Source organism: Egretta garzetta, unplaced genomic scaffold (assembly GCF_000687185.1).
Source record: "Egretta garzetta isolate BGI_Z169 unplaced genomic scaffold, ASM68718v1 scaffold360, whole genome shotgun sequence".
Lineage (NCBI taxonomy): Eukaryota > Metazoa > Chordata > Aves > Pelecaniformes > Ardeidae > Egretta > Egretta garzetta.
Window position 1 is genome coordinate 791,913 of NW_009258261.1, and position 23,166 is coordinate 815,078.

Here is a 23,166-nt window from a genome sequence, read left to right on the forward strand (position 1 = left end):
CTGATATGAGCAGAGGAGGGAGAGCGGTGGAGTTGCTCTTAAAATACCACCCCCCCTCCGTCGATGTACGAAGATCCCGGGTCGAAGCAGGTGCGTGCGTGTAGTTGGAATATACTTTTTATCGGGGCTGTTGTGCTCTCAAGAGCCGTGCTACATCCGACTCGAAGAAACGGGCTTTACCCCGGTAAGTTAGCGTGTGCGCCGGGGAGCCCCCTGAGCCGGGGAGGCTACAGCCTTGCTCCGTTTTCCCAGCAAGAGCGAGGACTTCAGGGTACCCCTAAGAGTGCGCGCTGCCGTAGTGCTAGGAGAGCTAAAAGGGCCTGGGGGAGACTTTCACTCCGCTGGAGCAAAGCTGACATATGGCTGGGCAGGACCCGCCTGGCCCCGCTGGCTGGACCTTTCCAGGGGTTGGTGTTAGGGCGGCAGCAGGGCAGGGGATTAGCGTGTCTTTTTTCCCCCAAGCAACAGCGCACTTGGGTCTTCCTTGGGAGCACTGCCAGCACAGAGGCACAGGCGTTTGGGGGGCTTTTGTGAGCAGGGTGGTTCATCTTTAGAAGTGATGGCACTGCTTATTGGGACTTCCTTCGGGGTGGGGGAACGCTTGAAAAAAATCCTTTTGCGATGCCACTTTCATTTAGAACATTTGCTGCTTTACTCATGTCAATGTGTCAGGATCTGGAAGCGTAAGTTCTCCTTAAGTGTGAAAATAGGAGTGCAGTTACCTGCTGTCACTTTTTGCATTCTGTGAAGCACAGCTGGAAAACCCGGGACGCTTTTGTTGAAAATCTATGGAGGGGTTCATGTGCTGTCCCCTGGGACCCTCGGTGGCTGATTTACAGCTACGGGTCAGCTGCCGATGTAAAATAAAACAAATCTGCCCATTTCATCTCCATCTGGGGGGGCTGTTGGCCCCTTTAGCCAAACTTCAGCGCAGCACGCCAGCCAGAGCTGTTGCGTGTGGCAGTCTGTTCAGAGAAGTCCAAAGCTCTCGGGATCAGGAAAGTCCAGGCTTTTTCAGCTAGTGCCCAGTGAAGTCAGCAGGGTGGCTCTCGCTGCCATCAGTGGGTGCTGGATTTGGCTACTGTAGACTATGCTATTGCTCAAACAATGGTGGTAAGAGGGCTTGGTCCCCCCCTAATATCAGTTTTATGCTTGTGTCTCTCAAATAGAGTAAACAGTTCCTACTTGTGTGAGTTGAAATGACACTTTCTACTTTTTTATTCTGATTTTTTTTTTTTTTTAGGGATTCACCTACACAAATGAAGGTGCCTGTGTCTTATGGGCTTCTCTCAGGGTACAAAATTGACAGAGGCACCTCAGTTTCCATTTAAGTGCACAGGAAGCTTTTGCGTGGTAACACAAACGGTAGAAATGAATTGTATTTTCTTAAAAGTTGTTGCTGCTTGTACTTACATTGCTGTAGGAATTAAGCAGTTGATTAAACGGGGTAAATTGAAAGTAGCCCTTTCTGCTTGAAGTTAAAATGCACACATTTTTGCATAGTAAAATGGTATCTTTGGAATCTGATTTAACATAATGAGGTAGTGGTGGTGGTAGAGATAGGACAAGGATTAGCAGTTTGCTGCTAGACAGGTACCTGAGAGCGTGTCCTAGGGAATACTTCATTGTCCAGGCAAGTATTGCAGCATGTAAGGTAACAGCTGTAGATCTTCCTCCTTTTGTGACTGATCCTGCTTCCGTTTAAGTTGGTAGCAAAAACCACCCACTCCTTTTCTGCAGGAACTGGATTGGACTGCTAACGAATGAAGCTAGACTTTGTGCATATTAAAACACCGCTTTGATTTTTGTGTCAAGCTGATTTCTTTTTCTCTGAAGCTGATTAAAAACAAACGAAAAGAAACTTGCTAGCCATAGGTACTCCAGGTTTTTCTGTCGGGTTTTGTCTGGTGAAGCAGTCTTAAAGAGCATTAAATACGTCTGTAGGTGCTGATTTATTAAGAATTGTAATTGTATTCCTTTATACACCTGCTCTTTTTAATGGGAAAGATGAAATAATGACAGTTCCTCAGTGTTTTGGTGGGAATAATATAAATAATCCAAGCACTCAAACTGTCTGCCTGAGAGGCATCAGGGAGTTTGAGGTAATGTCCTAATATCAAGGAAGACCTCAAATTTCATATTCTAAATTTTTTTTAGCTTCCATGAAGTACAACAGATCTTATGCAATATCTAGTTTGAAGGATTTTGTCATCATTTACACAAGCTGCTTTTATTTTTCCAATAAATAATTCATAGGGAAAAAAATTTTTTTAGGAACTCTGACTTTTTTCACACTGATGTAAAACACTCCTGGCACAGTTCATCTCCGGCAGTGCTAGCACTAGACAGGTGATCCAAAATACTTGTGACTATTTTTGCTTTTATGTAACATCTTAAAGTGTAATCTGTCAAGCAAGGAGAATGCAGTACTTTGAAAGTGTAAGTAGTCTTCTGGTGATCTACTTTTTATAAGGGCTGGGTAGTGAGAGAGACACCTTCTTTTAACTCAGCTTTATATGTGTAACCAGCTCATGAGGAGACAGCTCCGGTTGCAGCGGTTCCTGAACATGCACATGCACACAAATCGGTGCCAGAAATGGCAACTTTCAGTTACCAAGTCCAAAGATCAGGAGTATTCCAAAGGAGAGAGCAAGGTCCAGCTTAAATGTAAGCAGGTTGGCAATAAGCACAGATTGTTCATGTCGATGAATCTTTTGCTAATTAATAGTTTGCAGAAAATGGAATTTGCCAATCTGAGAACAGTGCTCATTTTCTTCAGGGGGGATACAATTGCATGTTTTCTGCCACTTGTTCTATTTCTAAACTTCCGTCAGTCAGAGAAACTGTGCTGTCACGAAGAAGTGCCTTTTTTCAGTAAATGGAGAGACCCTCAACATGTGTTAGTTCTTTAATTCTTCTATAAACAAAGTCGATTTTTGTGTTTGCTGTAGTGGAGGCTTCAGGTTTGTTCAGTGTTACCAGTGCAAACACTATAACAAAAAAATAACAATGCTGACTGTTCAACACAAGTGGGGAAAGAAAGCCCTGTAAATGCAGCGCTAACTTTGCTGTTGGGTGTTCTGAGCTGAACTCAACTGAAGTTGAACAAAACGGAGGCTAAAGCAGATGTGTTTCTGTGAGACAGCAGAGGTTTTGTAGAAGAAATAGGCCTGTGTGTCCTGCATCTGTACCGTACCGATCACATCAGGGTCCCTGCCCTCCGTCTCATGGCTGTATGAGTATTAAACAGTGTGTTGTTGTGCAGAATAGAAACTGCACGGAGGCATTTGCTCCACTGATGGCTCCCGATGAATGTGTCAGATGTCGGTGTCGTTGCAAAGTGGCCAGGAGGAGCTGTGAAGACGTGCTAGACCTGCAGCTGGGAGATTCCTCTGGTGCAAAGGGGAATTCCTGGGTGGGTAAGAACTGATTTGAGGGGCATTTCCAAGGCAGAGTGGGGCCGGTCTCCAGGGGCATTGGGTAGCTGCTGGTACAGCCTCACCGGCCCTCAGAAATGCTTTTAAGTCATGATGAGGAGCAAGGTGGTTTGAAAGGAGCAAAGAAGCTGTCAAGTCACCAGAGAGCAAGGTTTTGGTTTTCATGTGTCCCTTCTTTGAGCTCAGCTAGCTCAAGTGAGACAGGAGCCACCACCACATCAGAGTGGCTGTGGATTCAGGCTGGTGCAGTGGTATTAAAACTATGCTCAAGAGTCCTGTGTTAGGCGAGTTCAGACCATTATATTCTTCCAAATAAGGGGCTGGGTTCAGTACGCTGCTCTGCTTGGTACGTAAAACCATAGGTGTTGCCATATAATGTATGAGGTGCCCAACCTTTAATATAACATCAGTATTTTGAGCAGCAGTGGGCTTAGAGAGGAATTTTTCATTAATGTGGCTCTGGAATTGAGTTTTAAGTGGCGTTGAATGACATGAGCCCTAGTCTGTGTAATTATTACGAGCCAAATCCTGTTTACTTTGCTTTCACACCAGTAAGATATATTGGATTTCATCTGACAGCTTCTACTTCCAGCAAAGTTATAATAAAAATTTTACTATTAATGTAGCAGAATACAAAGAGAAAAGTGCAAATGTGGGTTGTTTTCTTTAATGTTATTTTTAAAACTGGGTGGTACATGGAAGTAACAGAAGAAAGAAGTTCCCTTTTCAAAGGAACCCTGAGTTGGTGGAAAGGTCTGAATGCGCCCTAAAACTTGCTTGGATGATCTGTAACGAATAAAACTATTTTCTTGATCCCAGATTTTCAATCCCCCCAGGAAACCCTTGTGCTGTTTGAACCACATGCACCTTTAATGGGAATGTGACAATTATTGGCTGGTTTCTTACAGTAGCCTGTAACATTAGTCTCTTAAAAACTCCTGTTGTGCCAGGCAGGCAATAAGGTTGAGTGAACTGCGCTATAGAAAGAACCGCCCATGATTGGAGGTAAACTATGCGGATATATGTTGGGGCGGAGGTTGAAAGGAGCGTGGAGGGCATATTTGAAGCCGACAGTGCAACTGCTACAGCAGGTCTGACTAGTTTGGGATGCCTAAAGGCAGCTTTGTCTTAACTTCAAGTAGCTGCAAAATGAAGTTTTAAAACCTAATTCAGAAATACATCATCATCTTCCGGTGCATCCACAAACTCTTTACTTTTCATGTGTTTTTACAGGCACTCTTTCACCCTTGGAATAAGTGTTTAGTAGATACACGTGCATGCATATAATTTGCATATTTTTTAAATATACATTTCATCAAGATAAGAGACTGGCGTTCATGCACAAACCACAGTGTATTTTTTTAAACAGTGGTAACATTTTGCTTTCTTACCACTGTGTGTGTGTGTATGCGTGTGCATATGAGAGAGAAGCCACTCTATTTAAGCATTTTTTGTATAGCATGATTTTGTTGCCAGTTGGTTCTTGTGCCTTCACCTGTCCCTGTGTAGGAGGAGGGACTTGCACTTTATTAGGCTGCTCTGTGGTCAGAGGGATTTTGACCAGGACTGCTTTCATGCTGGCTGTCCCAGGGGTACAATAACCTGCTTAGGTTACCCTACTGTGATCTAGCTCACAGTCTCCCTTACTCTCCTACTCCATCTGTTTGGCAAAATTGGCTCCTCTAAGCAACCCCTTCCCCTTTCCTCCACTAACTTAAGTATTGCAGAAATAACTTGCAAATGAATAGAAGAGAGAGGATATTTTCTGTGTAACATGCAGCGTAAGGCTTCCTGTTGCTGCTGTGCTTCCCCTCGCTGGCAGTGGAACATACATGATATGTATGTGCTCTGATGCGTTTGGTTTTGGTTTTTTTTTTTTTTTAAATTGTGGCGAGAATCAGTGTAATAACTCTCTTGGGTGAGGTGAGTGAGTTGTGCCCAACTGAATATGAAATGAAGTTTAGGACGCTTAGTTTCAGTTTCCTGATCTTCTCTCCTTCAGTATTTTCCACTCCCAATTTCCAAAGGCTGAGTTTGTGGTTAAGTTTGTTCCATGTTAATTGACCTCTTCTAAGCCTCCTTCGAAATGCAGGTTTAATAAACATGTTGTTAAAATATGCTATTAAAAGGGTGTCCTTGTACAAATTTAAATTATTTGAGCATCTTTAAATTACTACACATAAAAGTTACGTGGATCCCATGGTGGCTGTTTTAAAGGGTATCACTGGTGTAGTAGTTTTTACTGTGAAATCAAGGAGGTGCCATGAAAAATGGGATCTCTTTTGTCCCTAACTCTTTACAGGTTGAGAATAGCGCAAGGCTGGCCCAAATTCCCTTTATCAGTTTTCAGAAGGCTTCTTCTGATGGATGTGAAAACACATGCTGTGTTTCAACAAACGCAAGAGCTTTAGTAGGCTGGACTGAAAGGCCAACAGTTATCATCTTGTCTAAAATCACTTAACACCATCTTAGCAAACTTTCATGTCAAACTTTAACTACCTTTTTTTGTTTGTTTGTTTTGTTTTCACTGGTGGTGGAGAAATGTCGAACAGCATTTCCACCTTGTTAAGAGAAACTTGGGGCTGAGTGGGTGCTTTTTCACAGAACATACTTGTTTGCAGGGCTGTGTTCACTTCATTTAAGCAAAAATGTTGAAAACAACTCAGATGCTGTATAGCTGCTCTAAAAAATGCCAGGGAAATACCTTTCTTTTCTCCTCTTTTAACTCTCAGTAACGAGAAACTGGTTAGCAAATAAAATCTGCAGGCCAGAAACTAAAATGACTTGTCATTGCTGGGATGTGTGTTGCATTTTGCAGTATACATTTCTTTAGAGGTCTGGGTTTTTTTCTCCCCTCTTCTTCCCCCCTGCCATTCGCTGCTTTTCAGTTTGACTCTGATAATTTATTCAACGCTGTTTTCAGAGCAATAACCTACTTCTTGGCAAACCATTCAGTTCTTTCCACAGTAGCATGTGTAGGGAAAAACAAGGTATCTTCGGGGAAAAGATGCTATGATACGCTTGAAAGCAAGGATTCAATCCAAGTAATTATACATACGCAAGAAAAACTCTCTTATTATACACAAAGGGGTCTTGTCTCTCTTGGATGCACGCACAATTCTCATTAACCTTTGTAGGAATTATATGCATCCAGTGAAGATGGGTCTACAATACTCAGTCCCTACGTACACTAAAAATATCAGCTAGACCGTGACATGCATGTGCCAATAGAGATGTCTTGTACGATAAAACACAGCATTGCCATAATCTATTGTTCAGAGCGATGTTGCAGGAGAGGAGAGATGTATAGCTGGTCTTGCTATTTCATCATTCTCCCTTAGAATCTGACCAGTAGCATCTTGCCATTACAGGCATATAATTTTAGCAGTGAAAAGGGAGTGTGTGTTTGCTAGCCTGTGTCGCTTTCTGGTGGCCACGCTAGCAATTTCAGATTGTTCTGAATTTAATTTACAAGTAAGGTGCCTCTTTTTTAGCCAGCACTTTCGCTGTGCTGATGCCTACTGGCTCTGCAGTGGGAAGAAATGGAAGGCAGTCAGCCTTTGACTGAATTGGGCCCTGAAGTGGTGCACAGCTGTCTTAATTGCTGCAGCTCTACTGCTTGAAGTGATTATGGTCCTGGTTCTCCCAGTGCAGAGCTGTGTGCACTGGCTCCGGCATGGCTCCGTGTGCACTGGTGAGGAGATTTCATTGTGCTATGGTCCTGTTTGCGGGACTGGCAACTCCTGAAAGAGGCAGCGAGGCCCGGAGTGCTGGACTTGTGAAAAGAAACTGTGATGTGGAGCAAGGGGAGCTTCTTGGCTGATCCCAGGGAGGCTTGTGTGTAGAAGCCCTTGCATATTTTTCGGGTGACAACAAGCAGAGTCTGCTGACTAATCAGCTAATTGCATAGTAAAGTCCGAGGAGCTGGCCTAGTGCTGTGCCTGGTTTTATTTACTGCAGCTCTGATTTCCTACTACTGGTGCCCAGGTGTGTAGTGCAGCTCCTAGTCCTTGAGCTTTTGATACTGGCAGCAGAGTTACTCAGCCCATGTGTAACACAGCACAATGTAATTTGATTCACGCTTGGCGGGCCTGGCTGCTTCCTTAACGCTGCCACGTGGAGACCCGAATTTCAGAATACCCTCTGCCCGGCTCTTTTGGGTGACTTTTTGAAGCAAAGAGTCTCAGCCAGACTGATCCCTGGTGAGGAGGCTCCTGTTTGGTGGCACGGGCGCTCTTGCAAGTAGACAGTGTGCGCAGCCACCCTGGGGAAGGGTGTAAAGAGGATTTGGCACAGAGGTGACCTGAGGAGAGGGCAGCTTTGCCATCTTGCTGAAAATCTCTCTCCCCACCCCCAGTGACTAACCCTAACAAAACAACTCCTGGTAGTGGGAAGGGGGAAATCCTCCACCCTAGTCTGGCTCAAAGCAGATACTGCTGGGCTTGATGGTCAGCAGGGCCACATCTGCACCAGGCCTGTGAAGGGCTGAGGCAGCATTAGCAATCGTAGAAATCTCATTTCCTAAAACTTCCAGTTAAGGACAAGACCAAAAAAGGGCAGGGTGGGGTCGTGTTTGCATCTGCTGGGCACTGCTGTAAGGATGCTGATGGGAACTCCTGTCTGAAGCAGAACGTGTGACAATTGACATTTTGGCTGTGTGAGACCTTTGAGTTAGAAATTACTTCTGCTGGGCAATCCAAACCTGTTCTTTTTTCCAGTAAAGACAACTGCCTTCCTGTACGTGAATAAAACCTATTTTGAATAAATATTTTCTAGCCCCAGTGAGTTGCAAAGCTATATTCCCCCTCTTGTTTTGTACTGAAAAGAAGTTGTCAGAGTGGCTCAGAGCCTTTGCTCTTGACTTCAGCCTTGCAGCTAGTTTGCAATCCACCTAGCTAGCTTTCCACGCACAGAACCTGTGCGGTCTTGTTCACCTTCTAATTCTGCCAGGGTAGTCTTTAATGGTTTAACGAGCTAACAAGTGCTCGTCTGATTTAAACTTGCATTATGTTCTGCTACCCTGATAGAATTCCTAATATTATAAACAACCTTAATAACACAGCTATAATCTAGAAAACCTGCTCTCCTTTTCCCAAACAATTACTTAATGAGGCAGTAATTTATTCTAAGCTATATTTATTGGAGCCCATTCCAGCTTTATCAGACATACTCTGTTTGGTGTGTGCAGTTAGTCAAAAACATTAAAACTGCTCCACTTCTTCCAAGGGAACATGTTACATTTAGCAAACTGACAGCATTAGAAACTGTTTCCAATTTAATAGAAGCATATGTTTCCTGCAAGGCTTAACACACTACAGAGTCAGAGATTGCCTTAGACTGCGGCTTTGCCTTTTTTTAGCATGGTAAAAAGGAGTTGGAAACTGAAGGCAGAAGTAGAGTTGTAGTCGTATTTTTGGTTGTTTTGCTCGCTTTTGTTTTTTAGAGAGCCTTCTAGCAGCGCTTTGACGGGCTGCAAGTTTAAGAAACTATCAAGAAAGTAGTGTGGGCGGCACACGTAGGGCTCTCACTCCAAACACAGTTTCTGATCATTAACAAACAGCAAGAGCTTGCTTTGCCCTCTGGGCCTCAAATAGTACAGTATGCAACAAGGGAGAGCAGGCAAGGCACGAGGATGGAAACAGTAGGATCAGATTACAGTTTCAAAATATCGCTGGAACACGTTGGCTGGCGTTACACTATTGACTGGCTTTATAATTGCATTGCTTATTTGCTAGGGAAGGCTTCACCTTACTTTCTGATTAACATGGACACTCCTTCGGGGACCTGGGGACTCCAGGCTCTGAGTGCCAAAGTCAACCCCCACGAGAGCTGCATGATTTCAGATGCTCCTCAGAGGAGAGTCTGAGCTTCTCTGATGTCTTGTCTCCTGTTTGGCAGGAGGTTTCCTTGCAGTCTCTAACTCAGTCCTGCTTAGATTAGCCTCTGAAAGTTACCCACTATGGTTTCCCTTATTTCGATTTTAACTTGAGACTGGAGAAGACCCCTGTCACTCAGCATGCTAACTGCTCTCCCCTGATTTTCACTTGCAGATGCCTAAAGTGGGGGGCTAAGGCTGTGTTTCTGTGGGGAGAGGGAAACTGCCTTTCTTGCCAGATGTAGGAGTGGGGTGCTGAGCAGCATTGCTTGCCTCTCTGCTGCTTCTGGAAGAGCTGAGGCTCACCCGTCTACCACAGGAGATGGAAAGAGTTAGGTCCCTATAAAATATACGTGAGAAATACCTGCCACTTACAGTTACTGCTGGCACCAACAGCCTTTCAGTGAAGGCTTGCAAACATAAAAACAATTCCCTGTACTCTTTGGAAGCACAGAGCTACCCAGGAGGCCAATTTTTTGATACAGCTCTAAAGGAGAGTTTTATAAGTGCTTATTAAACCTTACTCAGTTAAAAAAAAATCAACAAAAAAAACCAAACAAAAAGACCCACCCAAACCATCCAGAATTAATGTAAAATATAACTGTCAGGGAAAACAAACCTTGTAAATGGGGAATATCTGAGCGCTGGATCTGGAGAGGACAGAAACCGCAGCACAGCTCCATTCCCTGTACCTCTTGTCTAGGGCTCGGGGTTTTGTCTTCTAACTCACATGTGACATGAGACCCAATTCTTACCAGGCAGCGGTTGTCAGGAGTCATCTCTAGCCAGGCAACATGAACGCATTACACTTGAACAAGTAAGATCTGCATCAGATCCCAAGAAGCAGCCTTGCAAAAAAAAGAAAAGAAAAACCCACACCACCTGTCAGTGTACAAATTGCGAGCCAGCTGCAGCATATTGAACGTAGCCGTGCGTTACTGCGTGGTACAAGCTGTACTAGCTCCCGAGGATGCTGCCGTGCCAGGATTTAAAGACCCTCGTGTCAACAGATGAAATCTTCAGGAGGCATGATTTTTATCACACGGTGGCTGTTGCCTCTGAAAGTCCATGTTGCTTATTTGCTCTGGTCCTGGAGTTAAACCTTGACACCTGGGCTGTTCAGCTCTCTTCCTTGTTTTTAGCAAGGCTGGGAAAGGGTGCCAGATTTATACTGGCGTTCCCCTCCACTGTTTATCTTCCTTTCCAACTTTGAATGGGAGGAGGATGCATGTGCTCTCGGAGGGCAGGCCGGGTCCTAGCTGCCAGGGCAGGTTTGCTCTGCTTTGCCAGGATCCTGCAGGCCAAGGAGCATCATTCTGCGGTGGGTGAGCCCATGGTCCTGCCCCGAGGGGGTCTTCCCGAGACACAGCCGTTCTCCTTCTCTCTGCCATGGCCTTGGGGATGTGGAAACAGGGATGGGGAGAGAGATGTTTACCTATTTGCCTCCCTAGCTCTAGGGGACAGATGCTTTGAAGTCGTGGGGACTGGTTACAAGTTCAGGTGGTCCCTCAGGCTGGATCCAGCAGCACTGAAATGCCTTACGGCAGCCCAGCCTACCTCTACTAGCTCCGAGGATCTAGCCCTTGTCCTGCCAGTTGAACCCATTTGGCATAAAAGGCCTTTTTATTTTGGTCCTGCAGCTATCTATGCCAAAACCTGATTCTTCTGAAGTCAGTGACAAAATGCGCATTGACTACTGTTGGGCCAGGATGCAGCCATTGCAGCCCTCAAGGATGAGGAGTGAGGGATGGAGGAAAGGAAAATAATATTTCATGTGCCAGAAGTGACACAGAAAGCGCTTGAGTAATTTACTGGATAGAGTCTCTGAGAAGCCCTGGTGAGGTTCGTTTAAACCTGAGGTTTGGAAACTTTGTTTTGGGAATGAAATGTGCAAATTCAGTACTCTCTTTGCGGTTTGGGGGCTTTTATGGGTGGCTTTTGTTTTTTTCTGCACATGTGTGTGTGTGTGAAGTAGCGTTTTAATTCCCCCAGTTGCCTTTTTCTTTCTCTTTCCCCCCCCCCCATGGTTTTAATTACCCAAGATTTCAGAAACTAACCTGTCCTGCTTTAAACTCTACTTTTTGCACGAGTGCCTGCTGTTCACATCTCTCCTTTGGCTTTCAGCTGTGTGGGGAGGAATGGTTGCCTGTAGACTCTGGGGTTTGATGCTTTTACCTTTCTGAGCAACACGGCGTTCATTCTAAAAGTGAACCTCGCTGTATTAAGCTGTTCATCCCCTAGACCAACTGAAATGGTGGCATAAATATGTGAGTGGAAATGTAACTTCTTAAAGATCCCTTTCCACTGTCCCTCTTGGTATTTGGTTCCTCTTTCTTTTTTTCCTTCCTGTCCGTGTTGATGAGCAGGGAGGGACTAGTGGGTTGTGAAACTGATTTCCAAGAAAAGCCCATCTTGAAAGATGTTTTAGACTAAACTGTTAAAAGCCTTTGGGAATTAACATTAAAGGATATTTTTATTATTGGTGAGATAACCAAATCACTTATTCCCCTCCATTTCTATATATCCAGCGCTTCCCTATGCCAAACTCCCAATTATGAAAGACTTCAGAAATAGTCCAGCAGTGACAAGGTATAACGTCCTAAGTACAGTCGATAAATACAATACTTCTCTCACAATGTGCGCTTACCTCTGTCCTCTGGAGAGCGAAGGATTCGTCACTAAGTGGGCTCAGAGACATAGCTAGGCATTGCACAGGCTTTTCTGTGTTTAATCAATGATGGTTGACTCCAGAGAACCACCCGCTCCAGGCTGATTATCTCTTCTGTTGAGCCCTAAAAGGAAGCTAAATGACATGCAAATGAAAAAATATATATTACTTTTGTTTTTCAATTAAGAAAAGCCAACTCCCAAACAATGCTAGGGTTTCTCTGGCTCTGAGGCGTGTGCAATTGCCCTAAATGGGCAAAAAAGCAAGTCGAATCTTTCTCAGCAGCTACTTGGGTTCAGCTTTTGGGTCTGGGTCTTCCAGAGCTGGAGCCAACTGGTGGATTATATTGGGGAAGATCTCCAAGTAACTCCCCGCACCCCAATCCCTGGGTAAATACAGTTTTTCCATTGCCTTTCTTCAGTTTTCTGGTTCCACGTACTTAAGTAACATTGAAAACTAACTTGTGTACCGAACTCCTGTAATACCCTTTATTAAAACAACAAAAACAAAGCGATATCCCATCTCAACTCCTAATGCTTGGCCCCAAAATGACGTTCACTGGCAAATGGATGGAAATGCAGCAGAAATACATCTGGCCGGGATTGCTGCTCTAGCCAAAATAGATGCACAAAAGACCCTCCATGGACATGACCCTTGGTCACTGCCTGTCCAGCCTTGTGTTTTGGTGGATTGCTGTTCTCTGGCTGTCCCCATTACAGCCATGTGACTTGGTAGGCCAACTCTGTCTTCTGATGCTTGGGAGGATGCAGGTAGATCTCGTTTTGTACTGATCTTTGGCCAACCCGGTCTGTATATTCAGCGTTTTAATTTTCCCAGCAGGAGCTTTGGCTGGAAAGGCTAGGAGCAAAGTTTTTGAGATGAACAGAACTGAATGAGATCAAATGTTGGCACTGTAGAGCATCTTTTTTTTTTTTTTTTTTTTTTTTTTAATGTTGGTCAGTATCTTAAGACGTACAAAATTGATCTCTTTAATGTAGGCACGGAACTGTTGGTTGAAGGAGGGAAGGGATGGTTTGAACTGTAAAGAACAAACAGGCAACATTGTTTAAGCTGTGGTGGTCAGAAACTGTAAAATTCATTTTTGGAGATCCAGAAGAAGGCTTGCAAGCCTGAAGCCCGTCTGTTTTTACCAGCTCTATCAGTTGGTCTAAAAAGATATCACCTCCTTGCTTTGCTTGGAATGAGTAAAGTGATTTATGGAAACTGGAGGAAAATGTTTTTAACAATTCCCATTTGCACGCCAGAGGAGAAGGGGATAAAATAAAACTCTGTGAAGCTGAGAGTCTGGAGGTGCTCATTTGACCCCCTCTTTTGGTGAATAAAACCCCATTGCTTAGGCTGGTGCCCTGCTTTGCCACTTTAATAGTTAAACTCGCTTCAGAGAGCATTTCTGGGGAAAAGGAAACTGAAAGCTGCGCTGAAGAGCTAGTAGGTGAACCTGGGAGTTGCCTGATCTATTTTATCTTCTAAAAGGACAAGCTCTGCACCAAGCTACACGAAGATCGAGTGAGATATGAAAGCTTGACAGTCATACATACAGGAAACATTGAATCATTTCTAAGCTTCCTGGAAAATGACGTAGTGAGGTTATCATTGTGTTTACTAATGATAATCCCATAGCTCTTACCGGTCAGCTTAAAAAATGTCTTAACTACCAGCACCTCAGTCTTGGATGCAAATGGGCTCAATTGGGTTTGTTTGAAATGCCTGCTGACTTTCCCTGACAATAATAATTGATAACTGAGCACAGGGAATGGAGCACGGCCACCTGAATGGTCTGTTTGCTTTATCACAGGGAAAAAGGTTTGCTTTGTGCAGTGAGTATTTTTATACATTGCTTGCAGAGCCTGACAAACTTCAAAACTCTCCTAGTCCCCAAGCCATTTAAAAATTTCTCCTTTAAATAGAGCATTGTGGAAGGAGCATTGGTATGTCTTTAGGACAGAGTCTGTCTTTTTTCAGAGGGAGGAGATAGTAGGAAGGGATGGAAAGCTGCTAAGCTCTCTTCCTAACCCATGGCTGCTTTGAAAACGTGCTGTACTTGGGCAGGGGTTTCGATTCTTGCTAGCCCGGTCCCCCTTTCTTGCTCTAGCTGTACAAAGTGGAAGGAAGCATGTCCGTCCTGAACATTTGAACAGCAACCCCCCCTCACACCCCAAACCCACGTGCACAGCTCTGGAGCAGTCCATGGAAGTGACACTAGGGAGCAGAGAAAAACCAGACTTCGGCAGTAGTGCTAAATTTCAGAGGTTTTGTTCACCCGAGATTCCAGGCGCGGGGATTGCTGGTAACTGGCCAAGGAGCTTGGATGGCAGCCTACCCGTTCCTCAGCTCCGCTCAGCTTGCTCCCTCCCCCCTGCCTTTCTTTTTTTAATTGCATAATATGCTAGAAAATGATCTGGATTTGGGACTTATTTTTAACCAGAAGAGGCTCACTTCACCCAATCTGATTTTGCATTTAACATCCAGCAAATGCTTTCTGAAGCTCTCTTCTTTTTGTATTGAAACCCTGACTTCTTTTGCCCCCTCTCCCACTTCACAAGGGCTCTTTGCTTTTAAATGTTTGTCAGACATTCTTGGGGATGTTTGCAAGTCCTTAGCTACTGCGGGACTGGTGTGTGGCAATCAAATTGGTGTTAGACCTGCCTGGTGCAGTCATTTCGCAGGCATGGATCCTGTTGGGGAAACTGGGGACTGTACTCAAATAAGGAAGGCGTGTTTTGTCTCCTAGACGATAGCTAGGCGATAGCTGCATAATAAAGCTTGTATGAGAGGAGTCAGGTTTGGGGTTAAAAATCTATTTATATGCCCGTTGCAACTTCTTTCTGGGTAGCTGGAAAGCATCTTCCACTTTTTTTTTTTTTAAAAATGAGGCAGAAATCTTCATTTTATTAGCGTTTTGTTAAATGGAGGGAGGCACGCAGGGATGAACAGGGGGCTGTCTGTGATCCTATTAAAAGGGCATCTGGGTTAGTGCTCCAGCACCTCCCCACTCTACCTGGGAAAAAGAGAGAGGAAAGCCAAACATTTGCCCTAAGACATGGCCAAGCGCGGGGTGCTGCTCTGCAGTGCCTGCGATCCTGCCCCTGTCTCCACAGGACTTTTCCTTGGCTGATTTCCTGCCCATGGGACAGGCAAGCGAAGTGTCGTAACGGCCTCTGCTCCTTCTGGTTTTGATATAGATGTGATAAAACGGCTTGTCTGCGTCCACGCAGGTAGTGGGGGAGAGAGTCAGAGGGAGCCTGCCCTCTCACAAGCACTGAGAGACGTGGCTGTCACAGGGACCGCGCTGTTTCACCCAACTAATCGTGGATATTTCAAGAAACCAAACCCTGGCAACTCACTGAAGATGGGTGGTAGTGTGGGGCAGAGGGTTGCTGGCCCTAAAGCCCTCCCCATTCAGATGCGTAATGTTAGGTTCTGCCTCTGTCACAGAACAGTGATTCCTTCATTCCTGTGCATTTGGGGAGGTCTTCGTGTCACAAAAATAACGGTGACAAAACAAGGCTGGGGCTGTGCTGTGTAGAGGAGCATTTCCAGGTGCTCTGAAACATCCTGGAAGAGACAGCATCGGGGATTGAACTGCCCTACTTACTCTTAGCTCAGAAATGATTTATGATGCAGGGCAAGTTTGGTGAAATTCCCTTTGTTTCCTTCTTCAAAATCTGCCATTGGACCAGGAGAAAAGCACATGCATTTATGCTGATTTTTGTTCTTTAGAAAGCCCCACGGCATGTTCTCAAATGAAACCTGACGTGGATGTAGTTCTGAGTGAGGGGCACGCTTTGATGGGGGCAAAGTGGAGAAAAATGGTGCATCTGGAGCAAAAGCTGTTCTGGCTGTGGCTAGCAAGTCCTACCGGGGGAATCAAAGGCTGCTGGCATTGCCTTAGCCAGGCAGAAGCTGAGGAAAGGATTTCAAACACTGCCATGTGAAAACACTTCCCGTACGCAGAAGAGCGGGGGCTGAGCGCGCAGCCCACCCCAGCCCTTTGTCAGAGCTGCCATCGCTTCATGTGCAGGTGGGGACGCAGTGCATCCCCCCCCAGCGCAAGGGGCAGGCAGGGCCTGTGTCCCTGTGTGCATTCAGAGTGTAGGACTAGGGGTACTGCCAGGGGGCCTGGTTCCTGGAGGGGGGTGCTCAGCACTTCAGGAGGCACCAAACTCCTTTGAAGTTTTCCGAGGCAGACGTCCCTGTCCTCGAACTGGGACCCAGGCACTGATTGAAGGCTGCAGCAGCAGAGTGTAGTGCAGAGAGTGGTCTTGGAGATTAGACTAAAAGACCTGACGGACCTTCTTCATCTGTAATTTAGCTAATTGTGAGTGTAGAAACTGCATTGCCTGCTCTAGTAGTTTAGTCTGTATGCAATCAGTTAAATGAACCCATGAGGTCAGATCCGCGTATCTCCTGGTGTGCTAAAGGGTTGAGCCTCGCTCCCCTTCCCCCGGTGAACACTTTTGAATAAAAAGGGAAACACATTTTAAGAACCTTGTTGCATTACGTTTGTATTTCCAGGCATAGTACTGCATCAGTCAGGAAATTTAAAGGAATGTTCAATGTAGTATCTGTAGCTTGTGCACCTATGTACAGATATTTGGGGACCATATGCTTAACACATGCAAGAGTGAAACTTGCTGCCAAACGCGCAAGGGCTTGAGTTTTATAGATGCTGTTTTGAATTCCTGCTCGGAATTTACCAGTGTGGCTGTGCTTAAACATGATGGACGAGAGCACTGTGTTAAGGTGGCCTCTGCTTCCTTATCACACTGCTGTGGGCCAGGATTGAGCTATTTATGTGGCCTGATTGCCACTCGTGCCTGTTAGGAGTAAGTGAGGAGGGGATGGAGCGGCCAATCTGTCCGCTCCCAGTGTGCAGGGGAGTAGGTGGACTGGGGTGGTGATTCAGGCGGGAAGAACAGGCTTCAGGCTTGGCTGGCTTCATCGGTCTCTTTTCTTTCCTTTCAGATATATGTTGGGGAAAGGAGGAAAGCGGAAGTTTGACGAGCATGAAGATGGGTTGGAAGGCAAAGTGGTGTCTCCTACTGACGGTCCCTCTAAGGTGTCTTACACCTTACAGCGTCAGACTATCTTCAACATTTCCCTTATGAAACTTTATAACCACAGGCCATTAACCGAGCCAAGCTTGCAAAAGACAGTTTTAATTAACAACATGTTGAGGCGAATCCAGGAAGAACTCAAACAAGAAGGCAGCTTGAGGCCTGTGTTCATGACTGCTTCGCAGCCCGCCGACCCTCTCAGCGACAACTTCCGCGAGGCCCAGCCGGCGTTCAGCCATCTCGCCTCCCAGCCCCTTCTCCCCACTGACTTCGTAAGCACTACGCCCCTGGAGTCTTGCCTCACCCCAGCCTCTTTGCTCGAGGACGACACTTTTTGCACTTCCCCGACTGTCGAGCACGATGGTCCGACGAAACCACCACCTCCTGCTCTCCAACCAGTAAAGGACAGCTTCTCTTCAGCCTTGGACGAAATCGAGGAGCTTTGTCCAGCACCTACCTCTGCAGAGGCAGTAGCAGCCGAAACAGCAGCCGATGACTCTAAAGACCACCCCAGCGAGTCCAACGTTGAAAAGCCCGAGGGCCTCCCGGAGAGCAGAACGGCCGAATCAAAACTCATGGACTCGCTACCTGGCAACTTTGAGATAACGACTTCCACAGGTTTCCTCACAGACTTGACCCTGGATGATATTCTGTTCGCTGACATTGATACATCCATGTATGATTTTGACCCCTGCACGTCTGCCACAGGGGCTGCCTCAAAAATGGCTCCTGTCTCAGCAGATGAGCTCCTAAAAACTCTCGCTCCGTACAGCAGTCAACCAGTAACTCCAAATCAGCCTTTCAAAATGGACCTCACAGAACTGGATCACATCATGGAGGTGCTTGTTGGGTCTTAAAATACAGAAATATAGCAACTTTTTTTTTTTTTTTTTTTAAATTTTAAGTACCAGTATATACACTTGGTAGTATTTCCATAGTCCCTCCCACCCCCGATTCACAGCACTGTGCATGCGTCCTTGCTTGCCTTTTTTGAAAAGAAAAGGATCACACTAGTTTTTGCTTCAAGCAGAGTTGGAGTGCCTTCATCCATGTATGACCACTTCTAATGTATTTTTTTTAAAGTGGTTCCTCAAGGAAGACCGAATATCCTGGTATAGGAAAGAATATGTATTGTAGACAATGTTATGTTATTACAAAAAAAGAAAAAAAAAAAGAAAAAAAAATTGTAAAAGCTAAGCACAAGGATTATGTTGGGGAAAGCTGTAAATTGCATGTGCATATTTGTCTATTTTTTCTATAAGTTTTATTGCAAGAGGTAAAAAATTTTATTATTTAGATAATCTCAATACCATTTTAGCCCTGTATAGGTTGACTTAGCAATTCAGCCTTTTGGAGGCATTAACCTGCTCCTCTTTAAGTGTTGCATTTACATGGCTGTTTAGAAACTGCTGCCCAAATTTATTTTATATTTTTGTACAGATTCTGCAGTTTATGATATTGTTTTTTCTAAAAACAAATGCTGTTTATACACACAAAAAATAGCTATTTTGATAGGATTTGCTCACATAGTTCCTGCATAATTCAGATGTACAAGAACCACTTGTACTTTTATACAGAGTTGTAATGTTTTATATGTGTATGGTGCAAAGAGAAAATTGGATCAAATAAGCCTGCAGTCGGTTTCCCTGAATGCAAACAAAAAAGTGCTTTAAGAAAGGGCTGGGAGCTGCTTCTGTAGGAGTTTCACAAGTGTTTGCTCCCTGCTGTACCCACTGCGCACTACTGTGATTCCTGAAACTTAGAGCCATGTCCTTTTCCAACACGTATGTGAAGCAGTTGGCAGGAAACAGTTGTGGAACTTCACCCGAAGAGGTCCCGAGCGCCACCGCGGCTGCAGCCTCCCCGCCCCAGCGCCGGGCCGGTGCCCCCAAGCCCGCCCGCCTCTCCTTGCCGGGGCATCCATCCCGCCTGACGTGGAGCGCCTTAACACGGCGGCAGATCAGCACTTCCTCACCCGAAGCTCCTGGGAATGGTTTTGAGGGGGAACGTGCCCGTTGCCCACCGAGAGCCAACCTCTCGCGGCCATCTTCTCGACAGACGGGCACACGTGCGGAGCGGGCAGGAGACTGGCGTCGACAGCGTCCACTCGCCCTTTCTTTGGAGCATTTCTCCTTCCCCCTCCCCACCTCACTGTGCTAAGTGCTGAAAGAGGCAACTTCAGTATTACTGCAGTGAAGCTCATCTCTGACCTGCACTGGATGGACTTGCTTTAATATCCATTGCTGTTGAAACTGGAGCCAGTCGTGTGACATCGCTTGGCATCTCGTAGAGGGTTGGTTTCTTGTATCAACTGTGTTACCTGCTTTACACTTTATAGACCTGTTTTACAACGAATATACAGACACAGCTTTCTATGCATGGTCCCGTTCCCCGTAACACCCGAGAAGTCTTCTCATTACTGCACCAAGAGCATTTTTTTTTTTTAAGTTCATCGTGGTGTACATTTAATTTAAAAAAAGAAAAAATTGTTTGCAATGTTTCATGCCTATTGCTGAAGTTGCTATGGCATTTTAGTTTTTCAATGGTACTTTAGCTGTTGAGCGCCGGTTACAACCTATATTGTTGACATGCCTATGGCTTCTTTAGGAATAACTTTTATATTTATTTAAGAAATTTTAAATTATGTTTTACGTCATTTGGCAATATTCAGTCAATTCTGCTCCCTTCTTGTCATGGATGAAATTGGGTCTTGTCTGCCCTTTAAGGAGGCAGCTTTTTATAAATTGGCACTTTAAAACAGGCCATATATATTTATTAGTATATAGATAGCTAGATGTAACATAGATATGCACACCGACGCAGTGTAAAAGCAAATACGTTTTGCAATGAAGGAACTCCTAGTCGAGATGAAATGTGTCGCGTACAACTAGAAAGCGCGCTTTTGGCTCCCAACGCAGCTGCCGGGCTGACTGAAAAAAAAAGAACAAAAAGATAAGTTACTGCTTCGAACAGGGAACCATTGACCAAGCGTAGCTTTAGGGACCAGCGGAAGCAAAGGGGTGGGGAAGGCTGCGTCGTCTCGCACCCGGCCGCACGCCTTGGCCCTTGTAGGAAGACAGCCCTGCTGGGTCCTGCGCCTCTTGCAACTGGGGTAACTGGGAAAATGTTAGCCATGCGACGGTTGTCTGTCTGTCTGCACAAACCTGTAGGCACATGGTAACGTCGGCAGTTTCACACTTGGTAACTTGGTAAGCACTTGCCTTACCGTCGTTAAAATCCGATTTACAGGATGTTGGAGCTGCCTTTTTTTTTTTTTTTTTTTTTTTTTTTTGGGATTACTTACGCATTTAAACAAATACCATATGCTGGGCAAAAGTTCACGTCAATGCCATTTTTGGAGAGCTGTGCTGTTGTTCAAGTGGGGGTTAGCTGAAGTTTTTGTATCTGCAGAACAGGAGAGGAGCTCTAAATCCGTTTTACCACTGGGAAGACGATGGCTGTGCATCCTCGGTGCTGAAGTGCCCGTCCTGTGGCAGAGTCCTTACGGGAATCCCATGGGACACGACCAGATGTGACTTACAGGAATAGGCAAAAGCTTAGCAAGGCTGGTGCCGGGCTGCAACCGCGGCAGGCGACAGAGGGAAGGGCTCAGCTGTGGCTTCCTCCCCCCCCGCCCCCCACGGTCACTTACTGTCTCCCGCGTGGCCTTTGCCACGATCCCAATGGTGGCCACACGTGGAATGTCCCCGAGACCGACAGCAGGGACGGAGATTGACATTAATGTGCAATGAAGTGACAAGATGGGAGCAGAATAAAGGAGCTTTGGAGTTGAAGTGATTTTTTTGTTTTGTTTTGTTTTTCATAAATTATTTATTCTTTTTTTTTTCCTTCTGTAAATATATTTATTTTATTGTGAAGCTAACAACATCTGGATTGTAACATGTACAGAATGTATGGTAGGAATGTATTCTCTTGTAGGAATGTAAATCTGTATGAAAAAAGGGTATGGGAGCCAGATTCAGAGAAAATTAATTGCTTTCCAGTCAGGATATGCATGGTTCACATCACTCTTTTTTTATTTTTCTCCACTCTTTTTTCCAATATGGGTCTGGTTGTTTGAAATATGCAAAAAAAAGGTAGGGATGAGGGACACTTTTTACGTTCAAAATTAGTCCTAGTCAGGCTCCTGCGCCATCAGCTTCTCACGCTGGGCCTCCCCCAGCACGCTGCTGCAATCCGCAACAGGAGCTGGGTGCAAACGCAGTCACCCCCATCCCACCGGTCTGGTAAACATTTGGAAAAGGTGACTTTTTTTTGTTTTTAAACCACACTGGGGAAGCCCAGCTGCAGTCCCTGGGGCTGGAGGCAGATGCAGGGTGTTACCCCCTGCCCCAGAAGTTGCGACGAGGGAGCCGAGCCCACCTCACTGCCGGAAAGCAAGGCCAGACGAGAAGCCACCGCCACGCGTTGCACCTGCGGCAGAGGGTTTGCTCACTCAACTTCAAACTCCCCGCGTTGCTCCGTGCATCCAACCAGCCCCGCCTTGGACCCCACCAGCCCCCTCCCCACCCGCGGGGACCACGCAGCCCCATAGGCAAAGGAAGGGGACGTCCCTCTTCCAGAGAACATCGTCGAGCAGCGTCACGTGTTAAGTGCATCCCTCTGGCACCTTCCTTGCGGCCAGCTAGCACAGCAGGGCAGCAAAGCCGCTGGCTGAAGCAGCCACTGTAAGAATAAATTTGGACCTTGGGAAAGGTAATTTGGGTTTTCCTCAATGCTGTCTGGTAAGAGCCTGGGTTGTTTAAAATCAATGGTTTGAATCCAAAGTTTACACTTTTATCACCATTAAATTGAGCAAAGCATAATGGGTCCTGCCTGAAAAACGGTTTAATTCTTCACTCTGGCATATTGGGAACTTTTTGTTCTTGTTACAGGGTTTCTTTTGGTTTGGTTTTGTTTCTCCCCCCACCCCCACCAGGTTTCAGTATCCTGCTTCTGTGCAAGTTGCTTTCAGTGCTTCTGTTAATTAATGAGACTGAACATTTTTGAAGAAATTAGTTCTTTTCTTAAGCACTTTTTCTGAAAATAAGCCTAATGCAAGTTCTGGAACCTCTTAAAAAACCCACAAATTGCAGATGAAATCCCAACCTCGTCTCCTATCTAGTCCTGAGCGTAATCCATACTAGCGCCTGTAAAGGCCAAGATTCTGGAAAAGGTGTAAATAGTGTGACATGTTCAGTGCATGGTTGTTTGAACAGGGCTTGTTATTGTCAAAAAAAAAAAAAAAAAGGAAAAAAAAAAGAAAAAAGGCTGTATTTCCCCTTCCCCTCCCACAGACCTTAGAGCTGTGCCTTTTCTATGCAATATTACAGACATATACATCTGAAACCAGATTACTGTATTCACATGTAGGTATGGGCTGTAATCAAAAAAACCAATTGGACAAATGTACATGGAAATGAGCAGTCTTACTTTTGTAGTTTTATATTATACAATAAACTATTAAAATAAATTCTGGCTTCGTCCTTTCCCTTCGCAAAAGGGGATGGTGAGGGGGAGGCAGACGCCAGGGGTGGGCAGGAGAGGGACTCGCACGGCGCCCACGGCTGGTGGCAGGGGGCAAGGGAGGGGCAGCCTGGGGTCACCCCGCTCCACGGGAAAGCCGCCTCCGCGAGGCCCGTTCCTGGTGGGAGGCTTCTGTCCCCGACAGGCAGAGAACACACAGCACACCGTCCCTTCGGGCGTTAAAACCGGCAGGAAACATCCCGGGCCTTAATCCACAGCGGCTTCATTTATCAGTGCCCTCTCAGGTGACTGGCGTTCACTTTGGGGGCCCGCCAGGAGGGCGATCTCAGCCCCGTCTTTGGCTCAGGCCTTTTGTGGCAATGGAGCAGGGAGCGCAGCCCGGCAGTGCCGCTGGGGCTGGCCCCGCTGCGGTGCGCCGCCAATGAGGCACCCCCCGCCCGCCCCCCCCAGCGCACGCCTCGCCCGGCCTCCTGCACCCACAGAGACATGACTGCTCCATTTTGGATTTACAGCAAACCAAAAACCAGACAGAAAAGCGGCAAGTTTCCCCCGTCCCGGCATGCCGCGCATAGCATCTCGGCTGCGGCGAACTGGCTCGTGTTACCGGCGCGGCAGCCAGCA

General features: G+C 45.8%; 1 protein-coding gene across 1 annotated transcript in view; it reads left to right on the forward strand.

Moving 5' to 3' along the window:
• The window catches only part of SERTAD2 (SERTA domain containing 2), a 20,346-nt gene extending 364 nt beyond the window's left edge, over positions 1-19,982 (forward strand). The window contains exon 2 of the mRNA XM_009641528.2: positions 16,967-19,982. Coding sequence (XP_009639823.1) covers positions 16,971-17,915 — 945 coding nt within the window. The 5' untranslated portion in view covers positions 16,967-16,970 and the 3' untranslated portion in view covers positions 17,916-19,982. The remainder of the gene's footprint in view (positions 1-16,966) is intronic.
• Positions 19,983-23,166: the final 3,184 nt, after the last annotated feature.